This window comes from Spodoptera frugiperda, chromosome 12, assembly GCF_023101765.2.
Source record: "Spodoptera frugiperda isolate SF20-4 chromosome 12, AGI-APGP_CSIRO_Sfru_2.0, whole genome shotgun sequence".
Taxonomy (NCBI): Eukaryota; Metazoa; Arthropoda; class Insecta; order Lepidoptera; family Noctuidae; genus Spodoptera; species Spodoptera frugiperda.
In genome coordinates, this window is record NC_064223.1 from 11,296,118 (window position 1) to 11,313,968 (window position 17,851).

At 33.2% G+C, this 17,851-nt stretch overlaps 1 protein-coding gene across 1 annotated transcript; it reads left to right on the plus strand.

The window, feature by feature from the left end:
• On the plus strand, positions 1-15,617 carry LOC118262782 (MATH and LRR domain-containing protein PFE0570w-like). The gene is made up of 21 exons (XM_050697365.1): positions 1-166; positions 877-942; positions 2,812-2,829; positions 7,801-7,973; positions 8,058-8,109; positions 8,509-8,561; positions 8,654-8,720; positions 9,058-9,153; positions 9,526-9,578; positions 9,888-9,951; positions 10,270-10,322; positions 10,661-10,724; positions 11,356-11,408; positions 11,644-11,656; positions 11,764-11,801; positions 12,086-12,155; positions 12,239-12,276; positions 13,058-13,079; positions 13,309-13,467; positions 13,990-14,097; positions 15,530-15,617. The coding sequence occupies exons 1-21, from the start codon at positions 137-139 to the stop codon at positions 15,551-15,553; spliced, it is 1,314 nt and encodes a 437-aa protein (XP_050553322.1). The 5' UTR covers positions 1-136; the 3' UTR covers positions 15,554-15,617.
• Positions 15,618-17,851: the final 2,234 nt, after the last annotated feature.

Below are 17,851 nucleotides of genomic sequence, written 5' to 3' on the forward strand. Positions count from 1 at the left end.
TGCCCTATTTCACGGTATGAATCCAATATTGTAGTTCCAGTGGTTTTGATGGCAGAAGTTTTATTACTGCTATGTACTGAGTTGTGCCGTGATCATGATTGTGTAGTGACAGTTTTTGTAATAAGGAGAAAGCAATATGAATGTCTTTTTTAATATCGTTTGTGTGGTAGGTATTGGTTTGTATTTATGGTAGACACACGTCTTCCTAGGGATTTGCCATAATAGACGTTACATAAGGGCTCCGTAGTAAGTCTATTTAGAGGCCTCGGTGGCCCTTATCGTTGCTGAATATCGTATCTTCAATTCTGATGGCAAGCAATCACTGCCGCCCGTGGACACTTGTAACGCCAGAGGCGTTGAAAATGCGTTGCCGGCCTTTTGGGGGTTAGGAATTTAAGGGTTGTTGGGGAATCGGGGATTGGGAAAGAGGAATTGGGCCTCCAGTAACCTTATCACACAACAAAACACAACGCAAGCGTTGTTTCACGTCGGTTTCCTGTGAGGCCGTGGTATCACTTCAGTCGAGCAGGCCCATTCATGACGAAGCATGGCTCTTCCACACTTTGGACCATATTTGGAATAACTTGGCTGAATGTACTAGCTAAGATACAACTAATATCTCGTATATATTTAGTAAACTTAACTAGAATGAATAGGTCACCATTTCAGACAATTTAAAAACTAAGAAAACAAAAGGTTATCAACCTCTTTCAAATACATATTAGTTTTCAAAATAATACTTTCATTTGTGGATCCGAAGATTATTATTTTATTTAAAAGGTGATAAATTACAGACATAATCATGTCTCAGCTCAGAATAATACAAATGAATGACAAGATCAAGAGATATAAAGTAATATTTTCATTATTTTTCAGGGTTTTATTACTTTTGTGAACGCTGCCGGCGATATCAATTATGACACCGTTTTAACTATATTGAAGGTAATTTATTTTGTGCTATTTACAGTTAAATATTAAAATAAAATAAATGTTTTATAATACATGAATGTATTTTTAAATACGAAATTGAAAGATGGCAGTTGGTAACTCTTCCAATCTCATACCCTAATAAGTTCCCTAGAGCTGCGAACTTCCTAGCGGATTACCGGGGCTCCAGCTCGAAGAGTAGACGTAGGAACAGGGATTTTAGTCAGTAAGAGTCTAACCCTCCTCCCTTTCGTGGAAGCTACCCTAAGTGGAAGACGTATTTGGATGATGTTCCCCTTAAACAATACCCCAATAATGGATGGATGTTCCATAAATAGATGATTTATCCAGATCACAATACTCGAATAAGTGAAACCTTACCGGATAAGTTGATAACTAAATAATCATAATTATCAAAATGTATCGACATTTGCAAACAACTACAATACTTTTGTATACAAGCAACAGAATGAAACACGGAAATTAATTCGGATAAATCAGACGTGGAATGGAAAGCTAACACAGGGAGCTAATTAGCTGGTGGGGTCGCGTCTCGTATCCGAATGTTGAGTGCGGATATTTCCAAACCGAAACTAATCTCGTACAACGTTTGACGGAACGATTCTATTTGTATTTTAGGGGTTTAGGTTTACTGAATGTAATTTATAGTACAGTTTTAGTGCTGATATTGTGTTTAAATGTACCTAGGTATTTAGGCTCTAGTGTCTAAACTACGCTAGTATTTCGTATATTATCATTAGAATTTAAAACGGTATATTTTATATAGTAGATAGTTTTTGTGAGTTTCCGATATTTCGGCACTGTTCATCCGTTTATTTCATCCGTGAGCATGGCGCTTGCAACCATTTTATCCATGATCAATGATCATGGCGCTTGCAACAGTGCCGAAATATTCATGAGCAAAATATATGACTAATTAAAAAAAAATCATAAACAAGTTTTCTGTATAGATTATTCATTGGTTTGAAATATTTTGAGTTGCTTTATAAGTTTTTTGTAGTTGTAATTTGTACTTAATCTGATGAGACTTTATACGATACACTGAGTTATATATGTAGTATATATATGTTATATAACATTCACTGGTTTCAGTGTCTGCAGTTTAACCACCAGAACTTAAGGCAAAATCCAGATTAATACAGACACTTTCTCCCAAGAAAAAAACTTTGCAAATCTTTTGCTCGACCTCACCAAAATTTCCTCACGATTCCTCTTACCTTTTACCACAAGCACCCAAAAATAAAATGTTCCCCAATCTGTTTGGTCCACGTATTTTTCTCATATATCTGCAGTTGCTTGCCTATTACCGTTTATGGGATAGTTATAAGTGATAGACCGACCCAACTTCGGACGTGAGGAAACTTTCGTTAGCATTGGGAATTTCCCATTTCACATTACAACCGTCAACGGATTAGGAAAATGTGAATCTCTTAGGATTAGACTATTTGCATGTTCTATTTGATAAGTTCCCTTCGTCTTGTGTGTGACAGTGATTTAGTGTAGACATATTTGTGATGTTAACTTGTTTTATATGTTTTGGTTAAAACTTTTATTTTATGCTTATGTTGCAATAAAAAAATATATTGACTTTAAGGTTTTCAGTTTTTTTATGGGATAAGCTGGCAAACGACCACCTAGTACCATCAAAGGCGTACCAAGTGCGTTGCGTGCGTGTGTGCTTTTTAGGGGTTAGGAGTTTAGGGATTCAGGAACATTACTGATACAACGATTTTTTGTGAGGACGTAGTATCACTCCGGTCGAGCCCATTCTTGTTAAAGCACAGCTCTCCCACACTTAAACCTATTATAGATTTTTTTCTTTTATTGTAATATTAATTTTATTTTTTATTGTTTTTTTTGTAGCAAGCAGGTAATGGTGCGGTAAGTAATCATGCTATTAATTAATTACATAACTTGACACCACGTAGAATTAAAATTACTCTACTGGTAAACACAATTGTTCATCTAAGACATCTCAATTTTGAGCCTTGTTTTAGTCAAAGTATCACAGAGTTATCTGATGTCATACATACCATAAGCGATTTTTGATAACTCAGTCCTATTTTACCCTTCAGTACCCTTAATACAAGTTTGCTTTATATTGAACGAAAACAAAACGAGAACGCGTTCGGCGTTCTGATTGGCCGGCGCGAACAAACCAACCAAACAGAGCGCCGAACGCGCTTTCATTTCGATCTCGTTAAACGTAAAACCAACCTCTACTAAGCCTTCTTATATTAAAAGAGGTTGTTTATGCCAACATTTTTAATGTCTAACTTTCTTATTTATGAGATAACGGATGTCAGACGGTTCTTGCGGATAATCCTCATGATCCGGGATATCCTTTTGACGTGCAAATCCGATCCCCGGCCATATTTATCAATAATATTTGCATACATCAAGTTCAAAAGGCAGCGAGTTTTATTTGGAGACGGGTTTTAATATTGTAAATGGAGCGTAAGTTATGGTTTTAGGTTATATTTTGTAGAGGTTCTTATTTGTAAGGACCTTTTGGTAATATATTTGGTAAAAGAAATTGTTATAAAAGATTGGTTACTTTATTATTCTCGATTAAATGGTGAATAGATTTTAAGTTAATAAAAAAAATATTAAATTTGGTTCATAAAAAGAATGGCGTAGGTACGTCAATCAATAAATACATTAATGTAGACTTTCTCTATGAGTTCACAATTATGTCATTGTTTTAATTATTTCTTATATCTTTAACAGTCTTATATATGTATAAAAATCTCCTATTCTAAACTAAATCACATGTTAGTTTAGTTTAAGTTTAATCTATGTTTATTAATAAGAAGATATATGTCTAGTAGGTCTGTGTAATACTTATATCTCTTATGTAGTCTACTTATATAATACATGAGCATCAAGTTCATGATGTCTCGGTAACCGGAGAAAAAAATCAAGCAATTCCAGTAACTCAATCTAGGTTTTTCCTCTTATGACCTAGATAACATGATCTATATTCATAGTGTTGAAATAAATATTACAAGCTGCTACTCGTACCTAGACGTCAGGCGGCCTTGTCAATCGCACCCTTTATGATTGACGTAGGTACCCACTTTATTCGATATTTGTGAGTATTTCAATATATTTTTTTGCACTAAACAAAATATTTGGCTACTATGTAGGTAGGTAGGTTTTGTTAAGTGAAATTTAAGATGTACATTTGATAAGTAGACCTTACCACAAAGAGCCGTCAGATTATCACAAATGAGATCTATTGAATCCAAAATTCTATGCTCGGTAGTCGTACTAGCGATTTTTAGCCTTTATATAACACTACATCTTTATATTCCTTCGAGTACAAAATTAAGCAATTCAAGTACCGTACATAATATGTATTACTTAGCTTGACCTATTTCTTTGTTTAGATCAAAAGTAATTAGAATTTAATGCCTTTTCTGATGACAGATCAATCTGATTCAAGTATTTATTGCAGCCATAATTTACACAGGTGGTAAAAATACAATATTAAATGACAATTACGGATTTTGTCGGACACAGAAAATTAGTAGCAGAGAGGAAAGGATTTTAGAAATAATTTAATATCACATTAAATTCATAAATTATTTGGTAATTTTATTATTGTAGCGTATGGATATTTTATATTTAGTCCATATTTCTATATACTTTTTACATATAATTTTTATATCTTCTTCTTCTTACGAAATACAGCTACCAATGTAACTTTGCTACCTATCTAGTAATGTACTGACAGCTAATTCTCTCATGTTTCAGGGAAAATGTAGCAATGTTAATACACCCGCATACCACCCATTTCAGACATCAATCTTCGCAAGAAAAACTTCGCATTACATGGCAGAAACGATTTATTTAATTAATGTTACCACATGTCTAAGATAGCTGTGCTTATTAAGTGTTCTAAGTTATTTGTAATGTATGTTATTTTTAAGTAAGCCTTGCATCTTGCAACTACTGAGTAGTTATGTCTCGTATTTTTTTGTCACTTGTTTGACAGGATAGTTTTAAACTAAACTATGATTTTCTCGTCTCAAAAAAAAACTTGTCTCCCATTTGAGGTAAGCAGAGACAATAAAACGCCAAATGACACGATTCTGGATTTAACTACCTTATATTTTATCAAAGTTCCAACAAAATATCGCCAAAAATACCTTTTAACGTCTATATCTGTCGCGATAAATTCTAAAAATAACCACAAAGTCACATTTTTATAAGAAACATAAATACGTAGGTTTTTAAAGAAAATATGTATTAAAAATAACAAGATCTCTCACTGCTCATATCTCTCTACAGTATCAAGCAATCCGCTTTGACGTCAGTCCACCAAATGTATCAATTTACACAGAAATTACTCGGTATTAAACCATGGAGGAATTTTCTACTTTATCTTCACATGTATAGGGTTTAATTTAGCTCTTCTTACCCCTGTTAGTATATTATTTTCTCCTTTGAATTTTATAGGGTGTTTTCTTAGTATATTTTCTTGGATCCACTAGTATAGTAGGTAATTTTCATGCTAATTTAGAATTAATGTGAGAAAATGTGTTATTTATACACGTTTGTTGAGATTGGAACTGGCATCAGATTTTATTTATACCTCAAATAACTTGTGCCAGCGGCTTCGCCCGCGTTCCAGTGAGATCGAAAGTATTCTATCGCCCAAGTCAGCTCATACCCAGTTTGTATGACAAATTTTATTAAAATGCGTTCAGTAGTTTCAGCGTGGTTGACGGACAAACACTCAAACATCTAAAGAAACAAATTTTCACATTAATTATAATATTAAAGTGTGAATGATAGTGGGAGAGAAACAATAATGAGGTGATGTATATTATAAAATTCTAGATATCTGCTCCCGATTTTGCCTGCGTAGTCAAAGAAATACAAAGCTGTTACACATAGTCACTCTTTTGGTTTTTACCTGTCTTCAAAGAAAGACTAACAAACACATTAAACCGCATTTATTAACTACAGAACATTGGGTTTTAAGATAAAATTTTAGCAAACACTTGAAATGCATTTCAAAGCTCCGCCGGAGTAAAAGTCCGTGTAGAGAAGCGTTAGATCCTTTTATCTGCAGAACAAATGACTGGTACACTGCGGGCCACAATTAAGTGGCCACTTTGTTTATTTTAGGATTTACTCGGATAAGAAATAGGTCTTGATAAAGTGCTTGCTAAGTGTCGTTTTGAAGGTTTTTGTGTAATTCTTTTAGTTTTTTAGCTACTAATATTTTATTTTGGAATAGAAAATAGAATTGAGTATCAGTAAAAAATACCTGGTAGATCTGATTTGTCCTGATCCGGAGTTACGGACTACCTAGCGGGTTTACCGAGGCTCTAGCTCAAAAAGCAGGAGTAGGAACGGGTTGGTTTTTAGTCACTAAGAGTCGACACTCCCTCTCGCCTCGTCCAGGGCGGGAGAAGTAATTGGATGATTTTCCCCCTCAAAAAAAAGATCAGTATCGTTAGTATGAGTTTGCTTTACGTTTCAAGTAATCGAAACGAGAGCGCATTCGGCGCTCTGATTGATCGATTCGATTAAACCAACTATCTGAAATAATAAATTTTAACTGTAAATATTAAAAATTTTCTATCGAGTCTAGAAAATGCGAGTTTAAATAAAGTACAACTATTTTATTCTCAGAATATTGAATGAAATAAAGCTTCAAGTCGGACTCAAAATCATCGCTAACGATCCTATTAAAAACAACCATCGTTTATTTATGGTAATAAAATTGTACTCGACGTAATTTGTATTCTGACGCTAATGAACGATAAAAACAAAGTAAAGTCCTATTATTTTTTCGTTGAAAAATAATTTTGAGAAATGGTTCTTATTTCTTGGGTAAGTCATTGAAATATGGATGAACGAACTAGGTTTGTAATTTAGACAGAGAATTAATCGGTTCAAAATTTTGTTTGGAGTCAATTTTAAAGAAAAGTAAAGCAATGTTTAGTATTATAGCTATTTTCTGTATAAAAAAATGTTCATCTCAATGAATGATTTGCTTTGTGATCTGTCTACGACAACCCAGACCACTGCAAGGATCGGGCTGAAAATTTGGCATGCAGGTAGGTGTTATGACATATGCAGCAGCCAAGAATGGATGTTGATTAATTGTACCCCCAGACGGATAAAATAGGGGACGATATTTTCGTATGAAATTGAAAATTGAAACTGATCAGGCTGAGCGACCAGTTTAAAATTGACAAGATTTCATATTTTTCATGCATAAAACTACTATGACGTAAGCATCTCTTAAGAAAGGCTTTTGATAAATTCCATCAATAATACTTCTTAACGCGACCAAAACCGCAACCAAAAGCTAGTTAGGAAACAAAATATTGTCTGCATAATTTATTTGCACGCCACTTTAACCTCTATCACGTCGAGTTAGCGTGTCAAAACTTTTTGGAAGTGAAGTCTCTTTGTTTCATAATGTTGTCGCTGAAATTCTAACTTATATGTTTCGAATGCTTAATTTGTATGCTTAAATATATGTAGATAAAATGTTTTTGCTTTTATATTAAATTCTAATGTTCTGTATGTATCTTAAGTCATACTTAATCTTAAGTCTTACTTACGAAAAACTACTACTTACTAAAAATATTTTGATCTACAAAATTATTTAAGTCATACTTAATCTTAAGTCTTACTTACGAAAAACTACTACTTACTAAAAATATTTTGATCTACAAAATTATTATTTTTTGACTTCACATCAATAGCCTATAATGGCCATTGCTGACCAAAGCCTCTTTTCGTTTGCAGGTTTGAGCATTAATAATCATGCTTGCTCAATGCGAGTTGGCGATTTCAAACTTAATTTTTTTTTTATTATTACAGAAAAGGAAAACCAATGTATTAAACGCTGTTGATAAGAATGAGCCAGTGGAAACTCTGCCTGTTATACCTGGTTTTTATCTTCAGAAACCGAAAGAACTGTCAAGTTCCTTATTTAGAAACCCTAGTGAATGGCCAGACTCTTTATTCAGCAATTTAAAAAATAAAAATAACAGGTACGGTGTTTATAATTTTGTAGAGAAATACAAATGTTTTACTTGTACTGTAGCATAAATCTGACTGTTTTTTTTTGTTTGCAGCCAAACTGAGGGAAATGTAAAAAAGAATAATCCAAGGGATGGTTATTTAAATGTAAGATTTTATTAATTATTTTCTCTTTTTTTATCTAAAGACTTTATAAGAGTTCTATTAGCCTAACCCTTTTACCGCCTATAAAATCACATAAATATCGGGCATGCCGCACCAGACATAGTTTTCGTGTTTATGCCGCTCATGCCTCGTATTGCTATCAAACCACCACAGATAGGGCTTAGTAGGGCTGATGCCAACCCAGAGCTGCAGACTCTCTAGCGGGCTACCGGGACTCCAGCTCCAAAAGCGTACTAGGGGCACGGTAATTAATATTTAACTGGGTGGTAAAATATTCAAATTAATGGTTAAAGGACTACTAAACTTATGTCATGTACCGAAGTAAATAAACCGAAGAAAATACACTTTCTCAATATAGTTAATATACGTTTACTTTAACAGGCGAAAATTATAAAAGCTGTCAAGAATCTCAATAAATATAGACAAAGTCAAAAGTAAGTATAAATCGGTTTAGTATAACTTAAAATGAATTTTAAACTATAACTAAATAAAGCTTAATTTATTAATTTATGTTGTTTCATTCTAGAATTGATAACAACAAATCGAACAATAACGGTGATAAAGTTGAAAACACTCCCGTGAAAGTATTACTGGTAAAGATTTTTGCTATTTCTATCATAATTGATAATGTAATGCCACCTTCATAAGGATACATGGACTTAAAAGCTATTTACTTATGATCTAATCTTAATAGCTAGATTAACTAACATATACACTAAAGATAACTAATAGTCATGTTTTATATTTTTGTTATTCATTGAAACATATAGTACGAACAACAACACAAGAAACAGTTACAGTCTAAGAAAGAAAGACAGAAAAAACATATTTCGCACGCAAAACAAAAAATAAAAACAAATGCCATGCAGGTACAGCACATTTACTATCTTCCAATGTTTAATTTTTGGAACCGAATGAATCTAATTTCAGGAGCATGTGCTGAATTCATTGAAAAACGAAGATACAGCAAAGAAACAACTTAAAGCTCAGAAGAATAAAGAAAAGTTAGAAAATGATAAAATACTGGCAAGTATAATAAATAAAAATCATTTTCATTCGGTATATGTATACCGAATGGAAAATGATATCAATGATACGGAAAAAGATGATTTAATTACTGTTTTTCGTTGAAAATTTTAGTTATATTATGCTTCCGTGGACGAATACTATTTGTAGTTTCATTTAAGTCATATGAGTGATCTCCATACTGTATAATGTATGAATATCCTCCATCAACTGTCAGTTTTAATAGTTATTTTACTTACTTATACTAATATACAGAAAAAAATCTTAATGGATATTTAACACTCATAAAATAAAATAAAAATGAGAAAATAAAATATAAATCACCTTTTTATTAGATTTAAACTTAATTTGAATTCCAACCTTTATTTACAGAAACAAATTTTGACGGAGATCAAAGACAACAACCGTTACGAAAAAAAAGAAAAGTAAGTGAAAATACAATTTGAATTCCACATTTAATTTTAAAACTACTTAATATATAATCAAATTGAAATGGCAAAGAAAAAATTTCATGGGATAATTACCTATAAATACTGCAAAATTAAACCACAATTTTGAAGAAAAATTATGTCAAATTTTGAAACGTTTTTAGACGTAAAAGGTTTTCAAAAATAACCTTTCTCCAAACTAAAATTCTCTCCTGTATCCTGTATACATAGTATTTTAACAAAAAATACCTTTTTTAATTAATACTTAAACTTTATTTAAACTTTGATGCATAACAAACTTTTCAGACGTGAAAAAGTAAAGAAGACCTATGATGATGACCACAAAAGAGCTAAACTGGAAACTTTAATAGTAAGCAAGTGTTACCTATAGTTGTAATCTGTGGTAAATATTGTAATGTTATCATATAATAGCATTCACTAAAGCAAAACAAGTAAAACTGTTTACATGAGCTTATATTGTATAATACACATCAAGATGAAGAGTGTGTACTAAAATATCAGATCGATTACAAGCCAGAATGGCAGTTAAATTCCAATTACTAAATTTAACCCAAACAAACAAACAGACCAACCTTAATAAAACCGTTTCATTATTATAATATAGGTCAGATGACCATATAGACATACCTATATTATATTTCTCTAAAGCTAAGACATCTTATTACAGAGAATGCTTTTAAAAATGGAAAAAACGAATAGTGAAGATGAAACAAGCACTGAGTAAGTACATACATTTTGTACATTATGTCTTATACTAATAGATATTTTATGAGTTACAATTAAAATAATATTTAGGGGTATCTTGATAACATGCTGCTACAGATGACAGAAGTCACATATAGACGATAGACGAATAAATCAACGAATGACGTACTAAATCCTTCATCACACACGTGTAATTTACATGCAAATAACCATACATAGACATCTCAACGAATAACACTTGGGCAGAAAGCCCTCTAGGTATGATCACCTCGCCACGTCCGAGGACCTCCTTTACTTAAGGAACTTTACTGTCTGTTCCCTAAAATGCCGTTTAAATAAATAGTACTTTCCAGATCCACTAAAACGTCTGAAGAGAGATCATATACAAAAGAACCTAGAAACGCTGAAAATGTATTAGTAAGTTTGTTTTTTACTTGCATTAAACTTTAAAAAAGAACAACACCACCACAACCACAAGGTCTTGTGGGTTGTTGTCAGATGACCTGATGAAGGTCGCAGGCTGTATCTGGAGGCTTGTATCTTCCTATCGGCCTATCTGAAAGATATAGTGGAAGTCTTGTGGCTGATATGATGATGATGATTAAAAAAAGAACTTCAAATCATCAAATTTTCCCCAAAGTCATTGGGGGAGGTCTATGTTCAGCAGTGGAAGTCATGTGGCTGATGTAATGATGAAGATGATTAAAAAAAGAACTTCAAATCATCAAATTATACCCTTAAATAATACTTGTGTGTTACAAAATCATTGCATCAAGGATTTTAGAGAAATACAATTAAAACAATAATGGAAACATAATTAGAATAACGCAATAACGCAGTTTGAGACCGCATCCGACCACTTTATATTGTTAGCTACAAATTGCAATTAATTTAAATGCAGTGTTGTTTTAATACACCGCGAATAATTGCGGTTTGAACAATGTATGGACTAAATATACAAAGAATAGATATTCTAAATATACATACAATAGTACGTATTGACTTATCTGCTAATATAACATATTTATTTTTGTTCTATGTATAACAGAAAGACATATTGAACGCGTTAAATAATGAAGATAATGACAAAATAATCGAAAAGTAAGTATGAATACTAAAACGAAACTGTTTCTTATTATTTGTATATTTAAATATTATTTTAGTGCTACGACTGCCTACGGCGTAGCACCTGCTACGAAATAATTGATAATATTTTATTTTGTTTTTACGCCCTCATTCCATCCTACAAAGGATAGCCATTATAATTTATTCTTTTAAACTCTCCTCTATCAGACGTCATTATATCACAAAGAAATTAATAACATAATATTCGCAGGTCTGAACCTGTTGTAAGTATTATAAAATTAATTCAGTGGTATTTATAGCACAATACTGAATATACCTTTAACAGAAATCTACTACAGTAAAAATTACAGCATTTTTTGTATATTTCCAGGTAGTAATTCAATCAGATCCATTAAATGTTTTAAGAGCGTAAGTTATAAAATTGTTCACAATTTTATTTATACTTATTTGTTTGAAGACTTTTTATAATAACAATCGTGAGACATACTAAATTAACTAAAAATCACGGTTTACTCACTATTATTAATAGAGAAAAACTCTACTAGTTTCAAGTCACAGAGGGACTCTTCATCATGAGCAACGTGCGCAGACGTGGTGACGTCGCCGTTTACCTAGTAAAGTTTTTTTCCATTAATAATACGTAAATAAACCGTGACTTTTAGTTAATTTTAAGACTTTTTATTATATTATAGAAATGCACTGGCTGAACATATAGCGTCATTTCGATATGGTCTATCGAATAGTAAAGCTTTTCATAATAACGTAAGTAAAAAAAATGTATTTAAAGTATAATTGTTTGAATATTTAATTGAAAAGTAATTTTCTTACTTTGTTATAATTTTCAGGATAAGCAAAAACGTCCAAGAGGTTACTTGGAGGCGCTGTACGTATTACAGAGGCTTTTATACATAATTTATATAATTGAACATACCATAATGTAACTTTACATATTTTTCTTCTTATTAAGGCAACATAGTATACCAATATCGCTAATTAAGTCATTAACTGCCAACAGAAAACTGTTGAAGACAAATCCTCCGCTAACGTCGGTCACCCGTGACCACCACGGCGTTAAAAGTGTTAAAAAAACTTTGTCCCAGACTAGGCTTTTTTCCTTTGTGGTGGGTTCGTTTACAATCACTCAAATTCACATAGACATGGCACCGAAACACAAAGCAACAATTTGTGGGTCACATAGTGATGCTCCGTGTGGGTTGATTTCGGCCGCTACGTGCTACGCGGTAGCTGGTTGCCCAGCCACCGCGCCAACCGTGCAAACAGATTAGTCAGTCAATTGTAATTACAGTGAAACACCTTTTTTTGGTGACAGGGGGAAACCTTCAAAAGACGCCTAGCTTTTTGGGGATAAAAGGCTAGGGAGTGTGGGATTTTTACCTCACTAAAACCACCCCGGTGGCCACCCTCAACACCTGTAAGGGGCACCGGGTCCTCTTAATAGACCTGCTCCGGAGTCCCACGGTGCAACGCCTGTTACAGCACTTCCCTAGGGAGACGTGTGTCTCCCATGAACATTGCAGCACCTAGCTTCACTGACGGACAAACTTGTGTTTATTTCATTTCTCTGTTGACGTTTCAAAAGTACCTGAGTATAATAATATGGTTTAATTGGAATAAATGATTTGATTCTTTTTATTTATTTTCAGCCAAGTGGACTACGATAGCCACGTAAGTACAAAAGCTACAAAAATAAATAAAGTTAAATATAACCTCTTCTAAATTATTGTAGTGACATATTATTACAGTTACTAGTAGGATCCAACACTACTACATGGGTCAATTCACACTCCGCAAACACTGTACATCCATTTGATATTTCTATGATTGCATTTGCTGAAGGTTGAAGCTTTCACATATATCTTTTTGAAAGATTTTATGTATTTTTTTACTTTTAAAGGACCCTGACTATAAGTACACCAGAAGGTCCAAAAAAAGCAAGGAGAAGACAGACGGTAGTAGAGAAGAGTCATCTGAAGAGGAATTGGAAAAAAATCCTGGCAATCCATTCACCATCCATAAGAATAAATACAAACAAAATTGGCTATATAATCATTATGTGAGTTTACGATTTAATTTATAATAATATAACGTAGTACAATTATAAAAAAAAAAACAGTCAAATTGTGAACGTTAATGAAACCACTAAAAAAGGCATGCGATGCATCTTATCTGTACTAATATACAAAACCTGAAGAGTTTGTTTGAACGCCCTGATTTCCGAAAATTCTGGTCTTAGTTGGATAGTCCATTTATTAAAGTAGCCTTCTTTGATAATAATAACGGTTATAAAACATTACGCTACGATCAAAAGGAGCCGAGCAGAGTGAATGAAACCGCGCAGAAGTAACTAGTACTTACATGTATATCAATACCTTTGGTTAGAAAAGTCGTATAAACCAAAACCCGACTTTTCAGGAGTAACTACTATGTAAACATATACTACTAATACATATTATTCTAAGATTCTTTGATCCGATAGACAAACTAGATTTATAGTTTTGTCGGAGTGTACACTAGTTTATACGTTTCTAACATGTACCTTTTAACAAATAAATAAATAAAAAAGAATTGTTTTTAGATGGACGGTGATCACATGAATATAAATCCATTTGGTCCCCAATTCGGAAGCCTAGGGCCTTCTGGTCCCGAGCTCTTCTTCGGAAGAAAGTGGTGGTATTTCAATCAGGTATGCCTATACGATTATATGCCAGTATGCCAGGTGGATAGATGACCTGATTAAAGTCGCAGGGAGCCGCTGAATGCAGGTCGCTTCCAACCGGCCTATCTGGAAGTTATTGGGGGAGGCCTATATTCAGCAGAGGATGTTATGTTATGTCTGATATGAAGATGATGATGATGATAATACCTATACGGTCTTACTACATGAAAATTTAAATTTAAAAAATAATTTTGAGTTTGTAGTTAAAAATGAAATAGAAATTATTGGTTTTCTTTTCCTCGGATGATAATTACAAATCTACTTATTTATTTCGTTTCGGTATCCAAGACAGACAAGACAGTTTTCAGTGCAGCCGCTAATGCGGCTAGCCTGTCACAACCTCCAATGAAATGAAAAGAAATGAAAAAACAGGCGTATTTGACCTTCTAACCAAAGCACACGTTGTTTTTGTAACATTTACACGTGGCCCACGTGTGTGAATTCGAAAACAAAACATACGTAACTTGTTGTTTCCCATTTGCGATTTTTCGAACAATATTTCGTTTCTATTTTGATTTAAAACTCTAACAATGTACGAATCTAGTATTTCTGAACTGTAATTGGGGAAGCATTTTGGTAAAACACCGGGAATGATTTAAAACTGCATACCGTCAATAAGTTAAATAAGTCTTCTGAGCCGAGTGAATAGTTACCTTATGGGCAGACGTGCTGCATTGTAGGCCGTATCGTCGTTTACCACCAGACGAGATAGTGGTCAAACGTCAACCCTACCTCTTTGCATAATATAAAAAACAGCTCTCTTTCGCGTTTATCTCTATCATCATAATCATCAAATCAGTCACAAGATGTCCACTTCTGAATACAGGATCCCTCCTCCTCCTCCCTCAATGATTTAAAATAAAGTCAATCTTTATAACCGTCCATATGAAAATAACAAACTGCTGGATGGATTATTGTACAGTTTTCAAAAATAGTTGATTCTTGCCGAAGATTCTGGAGATTTAGTTTATTATGAAGATGCGTAAATGTAGGATAATACATGTAATACCTTTCGTAAAATGGTTATAAAAAAATTTAAGCTTTAAACGTGTCATTACCTTATATAGGGCAGAACAGATGACCTTCACCTGTATACCGCCCTATATAGCGTCCTATATACCGTCGGCTCTTATCCCACCCTCTCCCGGTGCAATATCCGTTCTGAGGGACATACCGGTCAGTTTCCATACCAAAATCTTCTACAGCTTTATATTTTTCTACGGTAATCAAAATTCAACCGTAATATTTATTTACGATATAAAATTGTATTTTCACTGATAAATATAGTCGATTAGATTTATCTTAATATAATTAAATTATCAAAATTGGGCTAACTACACAATCTTTAACTTTCGGCTATAACAAATTGAAGTTTTAATTTTATCTTCTTAATTTTCAGGACGACTACAAGCCGATGGGTTAATACATTTTCGTGAAGATTGTAACTTGATGTAATTTATATAGATAAAATATTTATTTGCATACAATTATCATTTTATTTAAATTAAAATAAAACTCACGTATTCAAATAAAGTTGAAATCAAATGGCCTGTTTTACTACCTCCGTATAAGTACCTGATAAACTTATGTGACAGATAGTTCATACAAATTACATTCTTAATCCAAAATCTGGACCATAGCAAATATATACACGGTGTAACAAAAAGGGGGTATACATATGAAATGCACGGTTTCTATTTGCATACAATTATCATTTTATTTGAATTAAAAAAAACTCACGTATTCAAAGTGCCTGTTTTACTACTTTCGTATACCGATACGACGATACGATACCCGACAAACTTATGTGACAGATAGTTACAAATTACATTCTTAATCCAAAATCTGGAACATAGCCACACAGATATTGAGAAACATGTCCGTCCTAAGTGTCATAGTCACAATCTCTCATCAGCAATAATTAGGAAGCAATAAATAACTGACGAAACAATACACAACACCAATCATAGAAAGTCAAGAATAACAGTGCAATGAACTTGGGTTATTTGAGTTATATGATGGGACTAATACACTTTCCTTGCTCCAGGAAGGTTCGAGAAAATTCGACAGTAATTGATAGGGGCCAGGATCACAAATATCGATGGGAAAATATGATGAACCGGTTTTGCCTCCCAGCTCTGATTGCGTAATCAAAATTTTCTTAGAGTCGAATTTCCCATGGGAACTATTAGGATAGGAAGGTGTAATGTAGATCTTTGAGGGTTAGGTAGACTATATAATATTTTGCTTTATTTTAACCTAGTGGTGTTAACATATACCTATTGTGTGTATAATTTTTTTCATTCTAATATGTATCTACAATCGTAGATACTAGATATTAGAATATGAAAAAAACTACTGCCTTCTCCAGTTTATCCATGATCATTGCGCTTGCAACAGTGCCGAAAAATCGGACACTCATACAAATAGAAAAACATGGTAAATATCCCGTTTCGAGTTCTAATACTAGTGTTAGTGACCATGGCAGTTCAAAAACTTATAAGTGAATTAAAATATAGGCACTTAAATAAACTATTTTTTTATAGGATAAGTCGGTAAATGAACAGACGGATAACCTAATGGTAAGCAATCGCCACCGCCTATGGATACCCGAAATACTAAAGGCGTAATTTTTTTTTTTTCTTTGTGATTGCAATCAAGTCTGAATACAAACTTGACTATCACACCAACATGTTATCACTAAAAATTAGTTTGAAACAACAACATACCTATGTACTGTCATCGTCAAAAAGCGAAGTAGCTCTAAAATCTAAAATCTAAACACGTCTGTGAAACGACTCGTATTTCCTGAATAATCAGAGGTGCAGGTTTAACGTTTGCAACTGTGTGGCAACACTGAATGGTTTTGACGCCCACACCGCTTTTGTCAAACTTCCCAGCTTTGGTTGCGTCGAAAACAACACGATGAAATAACTACGTGAATGTGCTATGAAGTGGGGAGAAGGCTTTAATAGTTTTATTCCAATAAAGATTTGGGATGCAAGTGAAGCCGCTGGTTGAAGCTAATACTTAGTTGGGACGTTGAAGCAGTATCTTCATAATTTGTCAATAGTAAAATAATTTATACATATATAGGTACTTACTTTTATCACGCGAATCTCCAGAACTACTGCTCCGATTTTAAAAAATCTGTTAGTGTTGAATAGTTCATGTGTTGAATAAGGTTATAGACTCCAAAACATCACGCCACAATAAAAAGCAGCCGAAGTGCGGATGAAACCGTGCGGAGGTAGTTAGTCATTTTTATACTGGAATGATAATTCTAATGTTTCTTTTTAAAATCAGAATCTGTACCTACCCACTAAACTCTTCAACGCCGACGGTGGCATATAAGTCATTTGATGGGAAGTTTCATAAATAAACATCATAGCCAATATTATAAAGACAGCTGACCTCAATAAATATTTCGATACAGTATATTTTAAACTATGAACCAAAACTAAAATAGTAGCTAAGTTTAGGCTCAGATTCATAACTCTGCAACACGCTAGGCCCTAAGTTATAGGCGGCGAGATTGGAAAATAATATTTTTTTTTTTACTTTGAATCACATTATTGACAAATGTCTAATTCTATAATTACAAATGCAATACGTATGCAATTACACCACTTATCATACTTCACACTCATACAATAAATGTGAAAGTTTGTTTGTTTGTTCGTCAATCACGCTGAAATTATTGAACAGATTTTGATGAATT